The sequence below is a fragment of the Chinchilla lanigera genome, unplaced genomic scaffold (genome assembly GCF_000276665.1).
Source record: "Chinchilla lanigera isolate Chin_1 unplaced genomic scaffold, ChiLan1.0 scaffold00009, whole genome shotgun sequence".
NCBI lineage: Eukaryota > Metazoa > Chordata > Mammalia > Rodentia > Chinchillidae > Chinchilla > Chinchilla lanigera.
Genome location: NW_004955410.1, coordinates 7,557,552 through 7,576,404, shown reverse-complemented (window position 1 = coordinate 7,576,404; position 18,853 = coordinate 7,557,552). Strand labels below are relative to the sequence as shown.

The 18,853-nt window shown below is 42.5% G+C and overlaps 1 protein-coding gene across 1 annotated transcript in view; it reads left to right on the top strand.

Moving 5' to 3' along the window:
* Ptpn12 (protein tyrosine phosphatase, non-receptor type 12) overlaps positions 1 to 18,853 on the top strand; it is a 42,888-nt gene that overhangs the window by 22,766 nt on the left and 1,269 nt on the right. Inside the window, exons 11-16 of the mRNA XM_005377213.2 lie at positions 6,069 to 6,154; positions 9,464 to 10,440; positions 14,094 to 14,171; positions 15,120 to 15,187; positions 15,928 to 15,958; positions 18,280 to 18,384. Coding sequence (XP_005377270.1) covers positions 6,069 to 6,154; positions 9,464 to 10,440; positions 14,094 to 14,171; positions 15,120 to 15,187; positions 15,928 to 15,958; positions 18,280 to 18,384 — 1,345 coding nt within the window. The remainder of the gene's footprint in view (positions 1 to 6,068; positions 6,155 to 9,463; positions 10,441 to 14,093; positions 14,172 to 15,119; positions 15,188 to 15,927; positions 15,959 to 18,279; positions 18,385 to 18,853) is intronic.

Below are 18,853 nucleotides of genomic sequence, written 5' to 3'. Positions count from 1 at the left end.
TAGGTGAAAAGTCATAATTGATTATTGTTTTAAATATAAATCACTTCTTAAACATTTTACTGTAGTCTCTTCTACCCCTTCCTAACTAATTGTAAGTTGATTCTATGTGAATTTTATTTTGTTCTTGGCATGAAGTTTTATAACCATTTGTGTATATATATGCTGTACTTTTTAACTAAGCAGAAGTGTGAGGCTACCATTAAGTCTCTTTTTTTGGTATGTTATCATCTAGTATCATTTTAGTCTTAAGAAATCTTATTGGATATTCAAAATTGTGACCTGATAACAAATACTGTTTTTCATTTCTTTCTCTTTTCTTATAGATTCTTACTTTGTTTTATATATAATCACCTTGTTCTTAAAGGTGATGAGCTATATTTTTGGTACAGTTTTCTTAAATCTTTATCATTGAACCTATTGAGTTGCAAAATTTTATAACCTTTGATTTCCTTTTCCCCTATGAAATGATTTTGTCCATATCCCAGAATATTTGTTTAAAATATGTTCACTTGCCAAGTGACAGATTTGTTACCAAACTGTGGTCTGAGTGCATTAAGGTAATCCACTACTGAGCCATGATACGCAGGAATCTGTGTTTACTTTCTTAGCCAGATAACAGCTGTAGGTTTTGAAAGTTTGCATATGTGACCTTTTTTTCCTTCATTAGCATACAGGTTGCTGTTCAGTTAAAGCTTGTTACACAACCCATTCTCATTATGGGCAAATATTTTGTAATATAGAATACAATGTTCATTCTTTTTATCATTTTATATAAAAGGAGGTGTTCATTATTTCAAAATACTGAGTAACTGATATTCTTTTCTTTAAACTTTAAAAAATATTTCATAAATGTAAGATTAATTTCAAATTAAGGTTCTTAAATTTTAGAATATAGCTCATTTATTTTTTATTTGTTCATTATTTTTGTAGTACTAGGGATTGAATGTAGGGCTTTCACACTGAGCTACATCTCTGGCCCTTTTTTAAAATTTTGAGGCAGTGTCTCACTAAGTTGCCCATGCTGGGCTCTAACTTGGAATCCTTCTACCTACCTGCTAGTGTGCTGGGATTATAGCTGTGCTACTGTGCCTGGCTAGAAATATAGCTGTTTTAAACAGTCATTTTCTTAAAAAAATGGAAGTGAAAAATAATTCTCTATATTATCCTTACATATTTCTCTATATACCTATATACAATCACTACTAATTTTTTTAAAATATAAAACATTCTTCTCTTGTAATGTGCAGTTTTACTTAAAGCTTTCACTCTATTTGAACAACTTCTAGGAAATGTATGATAAATACTGCATTGCTCTCTCGTCTCCATTTTCCTTTTACTTGATCTTTATTAGGTTTCAATACATTGATTCTTTTTAATTAAATTACAAGCCCTATACTAGGATTATAATTTTGGCAGTAGAGTGTTTCTGTCAAATGGATCAGAGATTCACAGATAACTAAGGAACATGAGAAAAATGTTATACCATACCCGCTAGCAAATGAGTGGTTTCTTCAAACTTGCTTTATTTTTACCTGGCAGTAAACACACACTCCTTGATACCCACACAGATCATGCGTCACCTAATAATGCAGATACATTCTGTTAAAAGCAGGATTAGAACCTCATACAGGGCTTTTCATAGTCTAGGTGCCTGTGTATCTCTCAGCGGTATAACTCAGTAGGACCATGATCGTGTGTGTGTGTGTGTGTGTGTGTGTGTGTGTGTGTGTGTGTGTGTGTGTGTGTGTGAGAGAGAGAGAGAGAGAGAGAGAGAGAGAGAGAGAGAGACAGAGAGAGTATCCATGGGTGGATTCTGTGTTAGCTCTCTGTTGCTGTGACAGAATACATGAATAACTTAAAAGGAGGGAAGATTCATTTTGGTTCATCTTTTTTTTTTCTTTTTTGTCCCTTGCTGGCTCAGTGGTTTGTAGGCCTGCTTGTGAGGCAGCATCCCTGTTGAAGAGAGTGGCAGAGTGGAGCTGCTCCGGAGGGGCAGAGGGGACAGGATAGGAAGGTCTGGGCCAGATCCACTTCGTCCAGCAAGGTGTCATCCCCCCACCCCCGTATTTTCCCCTCCCTGCATTCAGTTATGAGTCCATAGGTGTGTTGATCAGTGCCTTGGTGCCATCAGGATTGTCATGAGCCAACTGTTGCTCAAGAGCTCTGCCTCTGAATATTTTGGGGGTGGGCAAGCTTTCACCACTGAGCCTTTGAGGGACAATTCAGATCAAAATCACAAATTCATGTAAAAGTGGACGGGTAAATGGATAAAAGGAAAAAAGATTATTCTTGATAACATTTTACTCTTAAGATTCTTGTTTTCTAAATGGTATATGTGGTTGAATATCGTAAATCCCAGTTAGTGTAGAATCCAACCAGTTGGGGAGAGTCATCTTGGCAGCGTGTGATTGAACAGAAGCATTTGAGAACATGTATCACTGTTCTGAGCGTCTGCTGTGAGAAACGGTAATAAACCGCTGCTTGTTATTTGCCTCACAACTTAATTCACTGGGCAAAAATTCAAGTGTACTTTGTTCTAGAATTGTTTTTGTAGGAATTATTTGAAGTGTTACTTGGTAATACAAGACTCTTAAGACTAGCAGTGTTCATTAGAGGTAGTTACCCTAGCAATGACTTTCAGAGTAGGAGGTCTAGGTCCTGTGTCACACTGATTTGGATTTAGAAGCATTCAGTAAGCAAACGTGTATGGTATGCGCAGATGCCTTTTATCCTCTACATAAAGTATGCCAGTGTTAGTGCTGTCGACCCCAGGGTTCTCAGTTCTAAAGGGGTCAGGGCAGTGCCGTTGGCATTATAATAGTCTTTATTTCTGTTGTGGTTGTTTTCCTTTTTAGATGTATTGGATTCTGAATATTTTTCTCTCAAATGTAAGGTTTCTTATTTTTGCTCTGCAGCTGATAAGATGTCCTTAAATACTTGACAATTAGATTCTGGCCCTTTTTTCTTTTGTGGCCTTCTATGTAGCTGTCTTATGTAGAAAATACTGGTATACAAAATAACTTGGGGAAGTTCTGCTCGAAATGAGAATACACAAAAACCTCGTCTCCAAGGGATTATTTCATTTATAAAAGTCCTTTCTAGTTTGAAAGTTAGTGAGTCCTTCAGCTGGTAAGAAAAGCAGTCCAAGTGGTTGGTACACATGCAGGCAAGAACCGGGTGAATACGGGAAGTTTGTCCTGTCCTGCTGCCTGGCTTTCAGCCACACTCACTCCTGCATCGGATGCTTCTGTAAGCTCCACAGGCTCATCTCCCTGGAAGTTCCTTCCGTCTGTCCCCCGCCACCTCACCCAGAAGGAGTTCTCCATGACGCCTTCCCACCGTCGCAGGAATCCTCTGCCTGCAGGTGTCCTCCTTTGTCCACACCCTCCTCCTACCTGTTCTTCCAGCCCTTCTCTGTCTGTTTCTGTCACATTACACATCCCTCAGTGCTAATCCACACCCCGCATTGATACTCTCGGTTGATAGTAGCGTCCCTCTTCCGATGGGGGTCTCTGATTGTACCTTTTCACGTCCTGGGGAGTGAGGCTGGCTCACAGGATGCTTCCTAAGGTTGGACACCATGTCCCTGAGCTGTCCACCACGGACTCTGTTCAGTGCGCCTCACAGCTGGAGTCCAGCATGTTCTGAAAACTTTGTTGGATTCATTTGGCAGCAGCTAACGACGTGGCATGAGGCTATTTAAGTTGTACTAAAATTGCCTTGTTGTGTTGCTTAGGAACAGTGCAGGAAAAGCAGTTTTATGTAGGTTACTTTGAATTTTTATTTAACCTACTTGGTGTGAGTTTTTATAGACTTTGGTGTAAATATTAGTGTTATGGGACTATTATTTTCTGTTGAACGGAAATAATTGAATCAGTAACATGTCAGACATTTATGATGCCAGTATGATCACCTCCCAGTAGCATCTACCCCTGCAGTATTACAGTAGGTGGCTTTAAGGATGAAAGTTTCACCAGGCATGGTGGCCCACACTTGGAATCCCAGGAGTCTATGAGGCTGAGGCAGGATGACTGCAAGTTTGAGCCCAGCTTGGGTAACTTGGCAGGGTTTTTTTTGTTTTTTTTTTTTTTAATGGTACTAAAATGGTACCATATTTTAATGTTACTGCGTTGTTTTGGATGCAGTGAGCACTGAGCTACATTCCTAGCTTGTTTTTATTTTGAGATAGGTTCTAACTCAGTTACCCAGGGTGGCTGCATCAGTCAGGGTTTTACTAGAGAAACAGATACAACACAAGATAGACAAATGTAGAAGAAATTACAAGACCCACTTATGATGGTCAGCCACAGAGTTGGATGAGGAAGCATGCCGAGGGTATCTGCCCACTGGAGACCAAAGGTGCCCCAAGATCTGCAGCTCACTGCAGCGTCTGTGCAAGTCCGTATCTAGAGGCTGAGGGGTCTGCAATGGAAGGCTGAGTAGTGTACGCCGGAAGCCGAAGGCGTCTGCACTAGAAGCCAGGAGACCACGTCCAAGCTGAGGGCATAGACTGGAGCGCCTCTGAAGAACAGAAGTGATCCATCCTTCCTCATTTTCCCCTTACACGCTCCAGGAGACCTAGAGTGGCTAAGCTGACTTAGTTAAGCTTCTCTTAACTTCACAAGTTGACGCAGTCAATCAGCCATAACAGTGACCTGGACTTGGGACCCACCTGCCTTGGCATCCTCAGTAGTTGAGATAACAGGCATGTGCTACTACGCCCCATCTAACAGGGCTTTTAAGAAGTCCAATTTTGCCAGTCTCTGCAAGCATATGGTCCCAGAACTAGAGAAGGCTGTGGCAGGAACGTCACAAGTTCAATCCCAGCCCAAGCAATTTAGCAACTTAGTGAGACCCTGTCTCAAAAGTTTAAAAAGCAACTTAAATGTAGCTTGGTGCAAAGGCCCAAGATTCAATCCCTGATGCCTTTCTGCCTCCCCAGTACAAAAGGACACACTATTCTGGTCGGGTAGTGGTATCAGTCTTCTTCCATCAGTGGCAGGGTACTCTGAACGTTTCTGGGAAGTTGTGATCCTTTTTTTTAGTGGGAAATACTTGAAGTAATCTAAAGATAAAGAAGCTGCCATGACAGGCATAGTAGAAATGGTTGTTCTTTGTTTTATTTTGAGACAAGGTCTTGCCATACTGCCTAGACTGGCCTCACAGACTACTGGACTTCAGTCCTCCTGCTTCAGCCTCCCAAGTAGTTGGTATCTTAAGTATTTTGTGACTAGTAAGAAATGCCTTGTGATACAAACAAAACAACTTCAAAGTTCCTTATTGATAGTATATGCACACAGCTTTTAAAAATTAGCTAGGATGTAAGTAAGGGTGAAAACCTCGCTGTCTCCTGATCCTGAAATAAAGTAGCCTAGGTAGGCAACTGAAGGACTTCCTAAGAACGAAGTAACTTAAGGAAGCCTTTTATAAGCATTTCGGAGCTCCTCTCATCAGAACTCTTAATTCTTCAAGATTCTTATAGTTGGGTCATCAGTGGTAAGGATGTCCTTGGTCCTGGGACCCACAAGAACCGTGGCTGTCCCAGGATGGGCTGCTTTTGGGGGTCTCTGTAATTAGCAATATAAGAACTGTTCCCTATAGGGTGCAGCATTCCCCATGATGACATAGGGAGCGCGAGGGATGTTTACAACGATACTAGGACCTGTTTTACAAGTACCAAGTTAAAAAGTAAACATTAAAGTACAGGTAGCAGTGGGGAGTCACAGTAGTGTAACCACCACCCCCCTGGTAATAGTGATTCCCGAAAATAAGCTGTCTTTGATATGTGTTTCCTTTGGCAGTCTGTATTTTTTGAGTAGCATTTGAAATGGGCTGAGGTACACAGTTGATATCAGTAATTGGTAATGGGCTGTGTTTGGATACAGATTTCTGTTGTTGGAAGTTTGGTCCTTCATGCTAAAATCCAGAGCCAGAATATAGGACAAGTTTTGTTATTTGACAAAATTGGCATTGTTTTAAAATTTTAAAAGCCAGAAATAATTTAGTTGAAACATGAGGACAGAGAGTTATTTTTCTCCTTTTAGTGAAGCATTTTTCCCCCTTGGCAGAATGAAATTACCACTGAAAATATGGTCAGCTTGGCAGATGCTGAAAAGCAAGATTCTCCTCCTCCAAAACCCCCGCGGACCCGCAGGTATGTCTTCAAACATTTTCTTTGAGAGAGTGCTTGTATTTTTACTATTAATTGTAATAATAAAGTCGCATATTCCAAAATTACTTTCATAGCCATTGTTCTTTTGCTTAGGATGTAGCATATGTATGGCAATTGATGAGTTACTGAAATACAAAGTAACATTGGTGTTTTGTTTGGGTAGAATGTCAGGTGTACTGTATGTACCAGGGCCCCATGACACACCCTTCATTTGACTAAGTTTTGTACATGTTAAAATTTTAGCTACTCTAAATAATTTCTATTTTCTTATAATGAGTAAACCAGTAATAGGCTTACCAAAGATCCTCTGCAGGTAGAAAAAGGTATGTGAAGATCTATTGTCAAGTCCAGACATGTAGCATGAGATCTAGGCTTTCACAGTATGACTTTGGCGTGCCTTTCTCGCCTTGTTTTTCAGTGTCTTTCTATACTGCTTAGAGGCCTGAATGTTGTGTTTATTGTTTTTTTGTTTCTTGGGATGTTAAGAAGAATACCCAGTATGTGATAAGACCCAAATATTTTGTTTGAGAGAAGTGAAAAATGCCAGAACAGATAAAATTGAGAAGAATATTTAGGATGAGAATTACACAAGTCATACTGTAGTATCTTCTTGTCAGTTTTAGTACTGTTTGGTTTGGGATATTTTTATTTATTTTTTTTTTTAAGACCCTCCATTAGCAGTCCTCCTGCTTCAGCTCCGGAGGCTGGGATCATAGATGTGTACCACCACACTCAGCTTTTTTGCCTATCTTTTGCTTCAGGAAATTTAGTTTCAAAATGAATGTGGGGTACTACACGGGAAAATCATTGCAACTCTGTGTGTGTGTCTGGGCTTGTAATTTTTGTGCACGTAAAATACTGTATAAGCATCTTACACTGTATTTCAACAAACCTTACAGATACATGTCTGGGGGGGGGTCTATTAGTGTAACTCAGCCAAACTTGAATAGCCAAGAGCATATTTACTACGTCCCTATCAACATCATGCACAGATAACTGCTTCTTAGAGCCTTAATACTATTGGTTAAATAACACATTTAACTGTGGTCTCTCCCTCAGCTCCCTAAATGATAGCAAAGGAAATAAAATATATAAATGTGACAAACATGGAAAATTGGGGAAATAATAGCACATTTGAAGAGTAAAAGGCCTATTAGCTAATGCAAACAGATGTAACAGACTAGAAAAACTCAGACTTGCTTTCTTATAGGTGAGGGAAGCCACTGAGGAGCAAGACCGTTCTTTTCAAAGAACCCCCGAAAGGCTCAGAAGTTGGCGGTCTCTCAGCAGGCTGGGGTTTAGGATGGGACTCAGAGTACGGAGTGTGTGAGGTTCTTAGGAGGCAGGTTAGACACCGCATTCCTCCTCCCAGGTTGTGTAGGCGGGTGGTGCCTTTACACACCTGGGTGGGCAGCACTGTGAGGGGCTTTGCTGTGCAGCCAGAGAGCCCAGAGCCCGTAGGCCTGGCTCCAGGTGGTGCCTGACTGAAAGCAGGAACCTGTGCGTGCAGTGGTGGGGTCCCTCGCTGCCTTGATCCCACCTCTGACTTGGCTTTTAGGATCCTGGTAACCACTTGTCATAGAGGTCATACCGCTGCCTCGTCCTTCTCAGCAGCTCACCAGCCCAAAGGAAGAAGCCTGCAGATGCGGTAGCTGTGGCCCATCAGTGCCACTGCACGAGTCATACTCAGTCCCCACATAGCGAGACAGCCACTCCCATCGCCCTCCCCTCAAGACTTACACTCTTTCCGGTCATAAACATCCATTCTTCAAGGTGAATAGGAGCACCTGGCACACACCTAGGATCCCAGCACTCTGGAAGGCTGGGGGAGGAGGGTCACAGGTCCTAGCTCAGGCTAGGCCATGTAGAAACTGCGCAAGACCCGTCTCAGAATTGAAAGGGCAGGGCGTACAGGTCAGTGCAGACGCCCTGGGTCTAGTCAGTATCCTCCCCTAAAACAGCAAGCCATCCTTTTGACAGAAGCCTCTAACGTGAACAAATGGGAGGAAATGTAGAGTGTAGGGAAAAGACGGGAGGGAAACAACTGTCTAGTTTTCTCAGTCATTAGGAAATACCGTGGCCATGAGATAAGATCCAGATGGTAATAAACAAGAAACTCAAGCATTGAAAGTATACCAGCATAAATTTGAAAAACTGAGCAAAATTGGAAATATCTAAAGAAGGTGATAGAAAATTGGATGAGAAAAGGTTAAAAAAATGAGAGAATCAGTAGATCGGGACTAGAGAAAAAATCAGCAAATAAAGATTTCTAGAAATAACATGAATTTTCAACTAGAAACAATGCACCAAGTTCTCGAAATAATAGATAGGAAAAAAAATTGTACTACAATATATTTTTAAAGGATAAAGAGATTAGAACATTGACAATAAAAAGAACCCAAAAGTTCCAGGAGAGTTGGAGGGTTCCACAATTATGATTTATAGATGAGTAAGAGCCAGAATTTTAAGATCTTACAGGACAGTAATTTCTGACTTTCAATTCTATACTTGCTTAAAAAAAAAAATCAGTACCTTTAATCCCAGCATGGTGTCATGCGTCTTTAATCCCTGCTACTAGGGGGCTGAGGCCAGAGGAGCACAAGCTCAAAGCCAGTCTAGGCAGCTCAGTGAGAGTCAGTAGCTTTGAAATACCATTTCCCAAGAAGCTTGCCTTCTGTGTGGAGTTGTTGAGAGTGGGAGCACAAGCAGCTGGGCCGGCCTGAGAGGAGTGTGAGGTGCACCTCTGTGCATCAGGCGACCACAGGGGAGCAGGGAGCAGTGAGGCCTCGGGCTCTGTGCTGGTGACAGCTCCGTGGGTGGTCAGTCTTGCTAGAGGGAGCTGTGCAGCTCTGCAGGAGCGAGGTACTGATGATCCGCAGGGAGTGAAGCTGTCCGAGGGAATCTGACTGCACAGGGGGAAAGAGACCACTGCGTCCGGGGTCTCGGTGGGGCCTGTGGTGAGAGCCTGCTGTAGGACAGTGTTGGAAGGGGGCGAGGATACTGCCTAGTGGGAAGGCAGCATCCAGCATCACCACTGCAAATGCGGGGCAAGTCTCAGGAGCTGGGGAGGAGGATAGGGGAGAGTCCCACTGAATTTTTCACTGGATGTCTTGCGTAGTGAGCGAACAACGTGCATTACCTTAGTAAATGTTAAATTTTCTCCATCTGACAAATTCTGTTTTTAAATTATACCCTTTAATGGCTTTAAATACCATAGTTACGTTATTGTCATCTGTCAGCTTGTTCTGAGGAGGACAGCTTTCTCAGGTGTTCTCTGCTGATACTTTTCAGTTGCCTTGTGGAAGGAGATGCTAAGGAAGAAATACTGCAGCCTCCAGAGCCCCACCCTGTGCCGCCCATCCTCACGCCCTCTCCACCGTCAGCTTTCCCCACCGTCACCACCGTGTGGCAGGACAACGACAGGTACCACCCGAAGCCGGTGTTGCACGTGGTGTCATCAGAGCAGCATTCAGCAGACCTCAACAGGAACTACAATAAATCAGCAGACCTGCCAGGGAAAACTGAATCACCTGTTGAACAGATAGATAAAAAATTGGAACGAAATTTAAGTTTTGAAATTAAGAAGGTGCCTCTCCAAGAGGGACCAAAAAGTTTTGATGGGAACACACTCTTGAACAGGGGACATGCAATTAAAATCAAATCTGCTCCGCCTTGTACAGCTGATAAAGGCTCTAAGTCTCCGGAGCTAAGTGCAGGGGATGCAAAGGCTGATGCGTCCTCTCCGAATTCCTGTGCGGACTGTGGCGCCCCGCCACTGGGTGATGCTCCCTCGCCTCTGCCAGAGGAGGCCCGGCCGCACGCACACACGCCCCCGAGGCCAGACCACCTGGCCCTGGACAGGAAGGGACACGCGGCGTGGTCGTTCCATGGCCCCGAGAACGCCGCCCCTGTCCCCAACACCTCTGAGGACACTTCCCCAGCTAGCCACTGTCCAGCCCTGAAAACTGTGAGCTCAACCCCCAGCCCCGCCACGCCGGGCGAAGCCCGGGATCCCAAGCAGCAGCCCAACGGGTCGCCTCACTTCCGAGCACCCTTGAGTTTCATGAACCCTCTTCATTCTGATGACTCGGACTCCGATGACAGGAACTCTGATGGTGCTGGGACCAAGACTAAAACTAGCATTTCAACAGCAAGTGCCACAGTCTCTGCTGCCACCAGCACTGAGAGCGTTTCCACCAGGAAGGTGCTGCCCATGTCCATCGCCAGGCACGGTGCCGGGGGAGCGCTGCGCCCCGGTGCTGACGGAGGTAATGAGTGAGCAGCGGCCGCGCGTCCTGCCCATGGCCGCTGCCTCATGCCGTGCCGTGCCGCACCATGCTGGAGAAGGTTCTTTTCATAGTTTCAAAAATAAGATACTAATTGTTTCACATAAGATATTACTTATTGTTACCTTAATTGGATCACATTGTTTTAGGGGTTCTGTTTTTCCAAAACACTTCAGTGGTTGTAGCTAACAAATTTCCTTTTTTCTTTCCTCGCTCCCTACCTCCCTGTTTTCCTACCTCCCTTCTTTCCCTGGGGATTGAAGCCAATCCCTACTCCCCATTTAAAAAATTTTTTTCTTTGAAACAGAGTTTCCCTGAGTTGCCTAAACTGTTCCGGAACTAGCAGTCCTCCTGCCTCACCCGCCCAGAGTGCCGGGACAAGAAAATTTCTTTGCCTTTTTCCCTATATGTTTTGTGTTGGTCAAAACTTTATCTGACTGAATGCTTAGAAATAACTTAGGGAAAATAGAATTGCTTAAAATAACAGTGGGGCCTGGGGATATAGCTCAGTGGCACAAGTGCCTGCCTGGCAAGTGCCAGGTCCTGAGTTTGATTCCCAGCACCAAAAAAAATAAAAATGAAAAAATTAAAGTAACAGTGACACAAGTACTGTACGTAGAATGGCTTGGTTGACCATTGAATTTCACTTATATTTCTCACAAAGCATCAAGTTGTCCTTTTTTCTGTTTCCTTAACTGAAAGATTCCTATTGTAAGAACCTTCTTCAAAAATGCTCGCAAATAGAGTTGCTTTGTACCTAAAGTTCAGCCCAAGAGCAATATTGGAAAGTACTCAGAATATGGGCAGTTTAATTCATTCAGTAGCAAGTGGAGTGTATGCATACTTTGTTATCAAAGCTGTCTTTTAATTCACTTCTCTAAGACGTCTTGGCGTTCCAAGGTAATACATGGACTCAGTTTCTAGGGGGCATTATTGGTCCTTTGTTCCTCTCAGTATGCTATGAATGCTCGTGTCTGCCTTCTTGGGCCAGACTGTGGAGAGGAGGCATGGAAGCATGACTGCTCCTGCATGGATTACTGGTGGTTGCTCACTTTAACAGTGAATTCATCCCATGACTCTGGAAAAGATAGCCATGTTCGTGATTATGCAGGAAAAACGGCCGGGGTTGTGTTTGCAGGGTTCTCAAAGAAAAACAAAATTTTGCTGAATGCTTCTGTTTGCGCACCAGATTGTTCACAAACAAAGGCATTCATGAACCGGGGTACCACTGTATATTACTTCCTGTACTATGGTGTATTGCCTACGCATGCTGTGTTTGTGTGTTTTGAGGATATATTTCACAGAGTAGATTTCTCTACCTGTCTGTCTGTCCATCCTGGTACTGAGGATTGAATCCTGGGCCTTTGCACTGAGCTGTATCCCCAGCCCGTTTTTGATTTTGAGACAGGGTCTCGCTGAATCACCCAGGCTTGGCTGCCATGGCTTTTGCCACGGTAGCGGGCTCTGCTTTCTCCAGGGTGTCCTTCATTGCTTTTCTCCTTTCACTCTCCGAAGCTTGCTCCACAGAGCCAGAATCTCTCATACTCTTTCACTTTACTTTCTCAAACGTGGCTGCTGCTTTTAAAAAAGTAAATAAATTGCCCAGGCTGGGCTCAAGTTGGGGATCTTCCTGCTTCAGCCTCCCAGAGCACTAGGATTATAAGTGTACACCACTGCTCCCAGTTGTCTTATGTCTTAATGTACTTGAAGGATCTGTAGAAAATAATGGCTCTCTTAATAAATATATACCTGTTTTTAATCTCTTCCCTCAATTTGAGAGGGAGCTGTCACTACCAAGTTAGAACTATACAAAAAAATATGTAGATAGATTTTAATTTGGAACATTTTTCCTAGGACAGGAAGGTGTATGTGTGTTGGTTACTTTTCTCCTGTTGCTGAGGAATACCCAACTCCCAGAATTAAGGAAGGAAAGGTTTATTTAGCTCACAGTTTGTGAGGTTTCAGTCTATAAACAGCTGGCTCCAAGGCAGGGTGGCTTGGCAGAGGGCAACAGTTCATGGCAGCAGAAGACAGCAAAAGCAACAAGAGCAAAATGGAGAGGAAAGAGAGAGCTTCTTTCCCTCCCTTATATTGTATGCAGGCTGCTGGGTGCCGCATTCACACCCATAATCCCAGCAGTGGACCATGAATCAGTCACAGAGTGTAGAAGCCTGCTCCTCACTCCATGAGGCTTAGAGGGGAATCTAGACACAAACCCTAACAGTGATACAGTAAGTTCACCGGGAGTCACTGCCATACGACCAGTGCTGTGACGACGGAGGTGCTCACAGTGCAGGCTGAGACACACACAGGGCTGAAGCACTCGGCACGGTTCCGTTCTTGCAGGTGTGTGTCTCAAAGCCAAGAGCAGTAAATGTGCATTTGCTCTCCTTCCAGCGTCCCACTAGCTGTTGTTTTGGTGCTACCTGAAGATTTTCCTGTGTGATGATCATTGCTGCAACCTAACAGATAGTCCCATTTTTATTTGCTGCTTATCATTTCTCCTGTAGCTTACTTTATAAATTACTACATCACTGAACAGTTTGTTACCCTTCGTTTTCGAATCCGGAATTGAACTGTGGGCTGGTCTGTGTTTTCGTGGGTAGGAAGGACAGGAGCACCAGACCCACCTGTGCTTGTTGGAAACTTACTTGATTTCCTATTTATTTTTATTGTGTAGCTTATCAGATGTGGTGAATTAACAGAGTATGAAGGTCAGGTTGTGTGTTGTGTTGTGTTTGAGACAGCGTCTCGCCTTATAGTCCAGGCCAGCCTTGAACTTGCTGTATAGTCCAGGCTGGCCTCACACTGACAGTCCTCCTGCCTCAGCCTTCCAGCGCAGTGGTCACAGGTGTGTGCCCCCAGGCTCAGCTGTGGTACTGGGGTTGAACCTAGGGCCTTTGCCCTGTGCTTCTGAGACATGGTCTCGCCAACTTGCCCATTGTATTATAAGGGAACAGTGGAGCAGGCCCAGACAGAATATCCAGGCTCTTCACCTCTCCTTCCCTTTGCCCCATCCTCCGTGCCCGAGAGTCTGTGCAGAGGATCAGGTGGCCGTGGTGGCTTTCTTTATCTGTGGTGAAAACTCAAAGATCAAAGACTGTCGTCTGCCCTGTTGTATATTAGGCCAACCAGTGCGGTTTACTTGATGGATTGTATTTCTCAAGAGCTAGCTAGCTTTGCTTCTACTGGTGAAAACCTTTATACGACTTTAATCAGTATTCTGAGAACCCAGTCATCTGCCCCGTTCACAGGCATTGAAGAGCTTGGTAGCTACACTTTTATGGACGTTAGAACAACAGCCAGTACCTCACATCACCGCAGTTGTTGATGTCTAAAACATGACCGAAACACATAGCTGTCTGAAACGTTTGGAGTTCTTTAGCAAACAGGCAGGGGCACCTTGTATGGCAGAAAGCGCCAAGGATTAAGCAGCCAGCGGCAAGCTGGGTAGTGCTCCTCTCTGCCTGGGAAGCCTGGCCCGTCTGGCAGTGCAGGGACTTGCGAGATCCTCTCAGTGAAGTCTTAGATATTGGGATGGGGACTTCCACAATATTTAGAAAGCTTTCTGGTTTTGCTTAGATGGCATATGTTAATTTTTACTAACGTGTTTGAATTTTCTGTATTTAATTCAGATACTGATGTTAGTGAAGATTCACCTCCTCCCCTACCTGAAAGAACTCCTGAATCTTTTGTACTAGCAAGTGAACACAGTGAGTGTCTTTTCTGTTTTTGCATTTACTTTATATTATAATAATAAACTCTGGGGGCCGGGGATATATAGCTCAGCAGCGTAAGCGCTTGCCTGGTAAGCCTGAGTTCATGAGTTCGATTCCCAGTACCAAAAAAAAAAAATAAAATAAACTGGAACACATGGCTGATTTTAATATAGCAGTAAATTCGGAAACATTGGAATTAATAGTCAATGCTTTTTTGTTTATTTGAAAAACATTTTAAAATTGTTTTTGATTTTGCTTCCTGAGATTGGTAGTAACAATATTAGATAATGGAGTTCATTGTCATGCAATTATAAATATATATATTGTAGTTGATATCTTTTCATTCTTTAGCAGTAACATTTGTGAGAGCTTTCATTGCTTCACTTTTTGCTATAAGTTAACATTTAATCTGGGTTGTGGGTCAGCCTGTCATTGGTGTCAATGCAGAGACATTTAGGACCAGTGGAGTTACCTAGTGATACTGAAAACAAGTGCTCATCTTTCAAAGCATGAATAACGTATTTCTGTTCATTCCTCTCCTAACAAAGAGTGAGAAACAGGCTGAATATATTTATAGTGTCTCATGTTCACTGGAGATGCTCACAGTCTAACAGGGCGCATTACCAATGTATTATTAATTTTAACTGAGTTCAAGGATGTTGAAAACAGAATACTTCAGTTGTCCAAGTGTGTCACATTATCTATAGGTTACATAAGGCTGATGTCAAACGAATTTAGTTCAGTTTTAAAGAAGGCAACTCAGATGTTCTTGAATGAATGGAAACTACATTTTATGCAAGTGATAGTTTCTAAAATTATATAAGGCTTAACATTTAATTGTATAAGGCTTAACATGTTAAGCCTGTTTTGTATGTACTTTAATGCAAAGAAATTTTAAGAATTAAAGGTATAACTTTAATTACAAGATTTTATTTTTCTCAGATGTATCTATAGGATCTGAATGGCGTGAACTTCACAGTCAGGAACAGTCTGAACAAAGACAGTATGAAGTGAGTCCTTTCAGATTGGAGCATCTATAGCTTAATGTGTTTATGCTTGCTAGTTCATTTTACAGTTGTTTGTGATTAAAACATCTTAGGACCATTAAATATAGTTCATAATTGTTGATACGCATTCATGCTGTATAAAATGTAAGAGAGAAATTTCTGAAAGGGACAGCGTACCTTTATAAGAATGTCATGAGTATTGTTTTCTGAGATTGCTTTTGAAATGTGTGACTTATACTCTGTTCCACTTTTGGAGCTAAGGACATAACTACTGGGCGAGGAGGGGTCACCGTGTTATTCTGGGTTCTTTTCCCTCTCAGGATAACTCCTGGCCACTGTAGGTTTTTCTTTTTAGATTTTTCAGGAAATGTTTTGGTAATTAAATATTTTTCTTCATCATATAATATCTCTGAAATAAAAAATGTGATCCATTTTGGTTGGCATTATAAAATACAATGAATCACACTAGTGATGCCTATTAATCAATGATGCCATAATTGGACGAAATGCAGCTGTATCTTCCTTTGTGTGGTAGCTCCTGCTGTTGCAGTTTTTATCAAGAAACTTGTACTCGTAGTAAAAACCAGTGTAATTTAAAAATGTTAAGCCTGGTTGCAGACACCCTTGTTTTGCCTCCCTTTGACATTGAAAATGTTGCTAGACCTTGACTTTTTGGGATAGCTAAGCTGAGGCTTGCACATGACGTGAATGGGCTGTAATAGCTGTTTAATATCTCCTTATAGGGCTTGATAACCCCTGCAAGTGAAAAATGTGGTAAGTTACTAGATAATTTTTTCTTTTTGGCTGTAGACTTCCAGCAAAGATTATTGATCTGAACAGTCATGGGAACATTTATTATCATTACCCCTAGTTACAGGTTAATGGGAAATACATTTTATGTTAGACGTTTGCTGTATTTTAATCGTCAGAATCAGTGACTATGCAAGCCACTCAGCCAGCATGTTAGCCTGTTCCGGTGGCGGCAGCGCTGTGCCACGCGTGCCGCAGTGGGCTGTTCACCATCAGAAGCTCCGCGAGGTCTGCCAGCGCTGCCTGACCCTTCAGTGCTTCTTGTCTCCAGTCTGCTTCAGCTTGTTCGTGATTTCACCCTTGACCTTGGCCTGATGGTTCTGCCCCATCTCATAAACCTCTTTCCTGAGGCACTGTTTGATAAAAAAAAGAACAAAAGCTTTTGGGCCATTGTTACCTAGATTGTAATCTGGTTTTGCTACTTTTTACTGTGTGGTTTTCGGCAAGTCACCTCATCTTTCTGAGCTTCAGTTTTCTCGTCTGTGAGATAGAAATAATGATAGTGCCCACCTTAGATGATTGCTGTGCAAGTTTATTGAAACCAAACACATGTATATATAAAGTGTGAAACTGGTCTGCCACAGGCTAGGTAGTTGACTGGTACCATTGCTCTTATTACTACTGCTGTTGGATTCTTTGATTATTTTTTAAATTTTCTTACAGTCTGTCCACGCCTGATTTTTCTTTTTTCTCTGTGAAACCTAAGTAGTATATTTCGCTCTAGTCACACTCCAGTTGTCCTCGATTTTATTGCTTCTAACTCCCGTGCATCTTACTCATCCCTCAGGATTCCCGAGCGCTGCTGAGAGCGTCCTTAAGCTTTATAGACTGCACCTGCACGTGTGGGTCATGCTGTGCTCTCAGCCCTCAGCGCCGCCGCTCTCCTACGTGCCCTGGCTCAGGGCTGGTGAGCGTTTTAGAGCTGCCACTGTACAGACAGCGCGCTGCGGCATGCGTGCTGTAGGTTCACCACTACCGCTCTAGCTCCTAACCTTGCCATTTCCCTCCCGATAACTCGCGGATGACCTTTACTCACAAGATGGAGGCCTTAAGACTAATCATCTTTCCTTCTTAAAAGTGGCCCTAAGCACCTCACTTCCACTGGTTTCATCTACATGCCTCTCCTCTCCATCCCTACTTCACTCTGCATAATGTTATGAAAGACTTATCACACCTTTCTAATAATTAATAGGTGTGTCTGTCTCTCCTACTTCTCCAGGGGCAGGCAGTGCACAGCCCACAGGGCTTAATGTTGTCCTCGGCTTTTTTGTTTTGGCCCTTGGCTTTTGCTCTTGCTGTTGTTTGGTGTTTTCACGACCTCGATCAGAACAAGTGGCTTTTACATCTTGTAGTCCTCTGTAGACTGTAAGCGTCTTGAGAGTGGGAGCCATCTGATGTTTAACTTACTATTCCTAGTTTCCAGAAAGGTTCCTCACGGAGGCAGCGGGGGAATGGTAAAGGTTGTAAAAGAATAAATGAGTCATGATAAGTTAATTTCTTTTGTTACCAGTCTTATGCATTGATAATTAAGTACATGAATCAAGTATTTCAAAACCATAAGACTCAAAAAGAATCACTACTTTTGGGGGCAAAAGTACATTAATTCATGACAAATCTGCTTGCCATTGGTTTCCATATAAGAACATTTCAGCTGCAATTATTAGCTTAGAACATCGCTACTTTAAGGAAATATACTATGCCAAGATCTAGATTTATGAAGTAGGAGCACCTGAGAATCTTCTCATTGCAGAAGTGCTCACTGTAGATTTGTAGGTACCTCTGGAGAACCTAACAATTTCCTGTGCCTGCTGCCCTTGTACTTCTATTTATCCGGGCTTCTAAAATTACAGGCTGAGTATGGTGGCACACACCTGTAGTCCTAGCACTTGGAAGATTGAGGCAGGAGGATCACCGTGAGTTCAAGACCAGCCTGAAGTACATAGCAAGACCTTGACTCAAATAAATAAATAAAATTATGATGATCATGCAGCAAAATTTGCTCTGTGTGTATGTGTGTGTTAATGGGGATTAAAGCAGGGCCTTTGTATCCCAGGCCTTTTTTATTTTTTATTTTGAGATAGGGCCTCCCTAAGTGACTAAGTTGCCTATCTGGGCTCAAATTTGAAATCCTCCTCTCTCAGCCTCCCAGGGTACTGGGATTACAGGTGTGTACCACCACATGCAGCTAAAACTTGCTGTTTGTCATCATTGCCCCATTAAAACAATTAGTGTTCTGTGATCTACAAAGGATGGTGCTTAATTAAGGGCTCTGTTTTGCATTTTAGATCATCCAGCAGCAGGTCTCCCAGAGACTTGTATCGAATCTCCACTTCCTGTAAGTGACGAGAAGGATCAGATAGCAGAAAATCCTGTGGAAGGCACAGATATTGGTAATTTGTTTAATATATAATTTTAAAACCTTAAATTGAATGCTGACAGTAGTGCATAAAAGTCACTCACCATTCTTCCTGAATTTCCTTAAAGCTAAATTTTCAGTCTTTTTATTATAATTTACTGAAGTTCTGAAATGATGCTTGCCAATAAAAAAAATGTGTGATTAGAGTTACTTGGAATGAACTATAAAATAAATAGAATGGTTTATTGCAGTCTTTTGTGTTGGAAAAATGAAAATGTCTGAGACTTTTTTTGTTACTTTGTGGTGGAATTAGTTTTATTTTTGGGAGTTTGTCTTACTGAGGTCTCACTATGTTGCCTAGTCTGGCCTTGAACTCCTGGACTCACGGGACCACAGGTGCACATCACTGCACCTGGCCACTGTGTTTTTTTGTTTTTTTGTTTTGTTTTTTTTTTTTTTTTTTTTTTTTTTTTGGTTTTTCTCCGGTACCGGGAACCGAACTC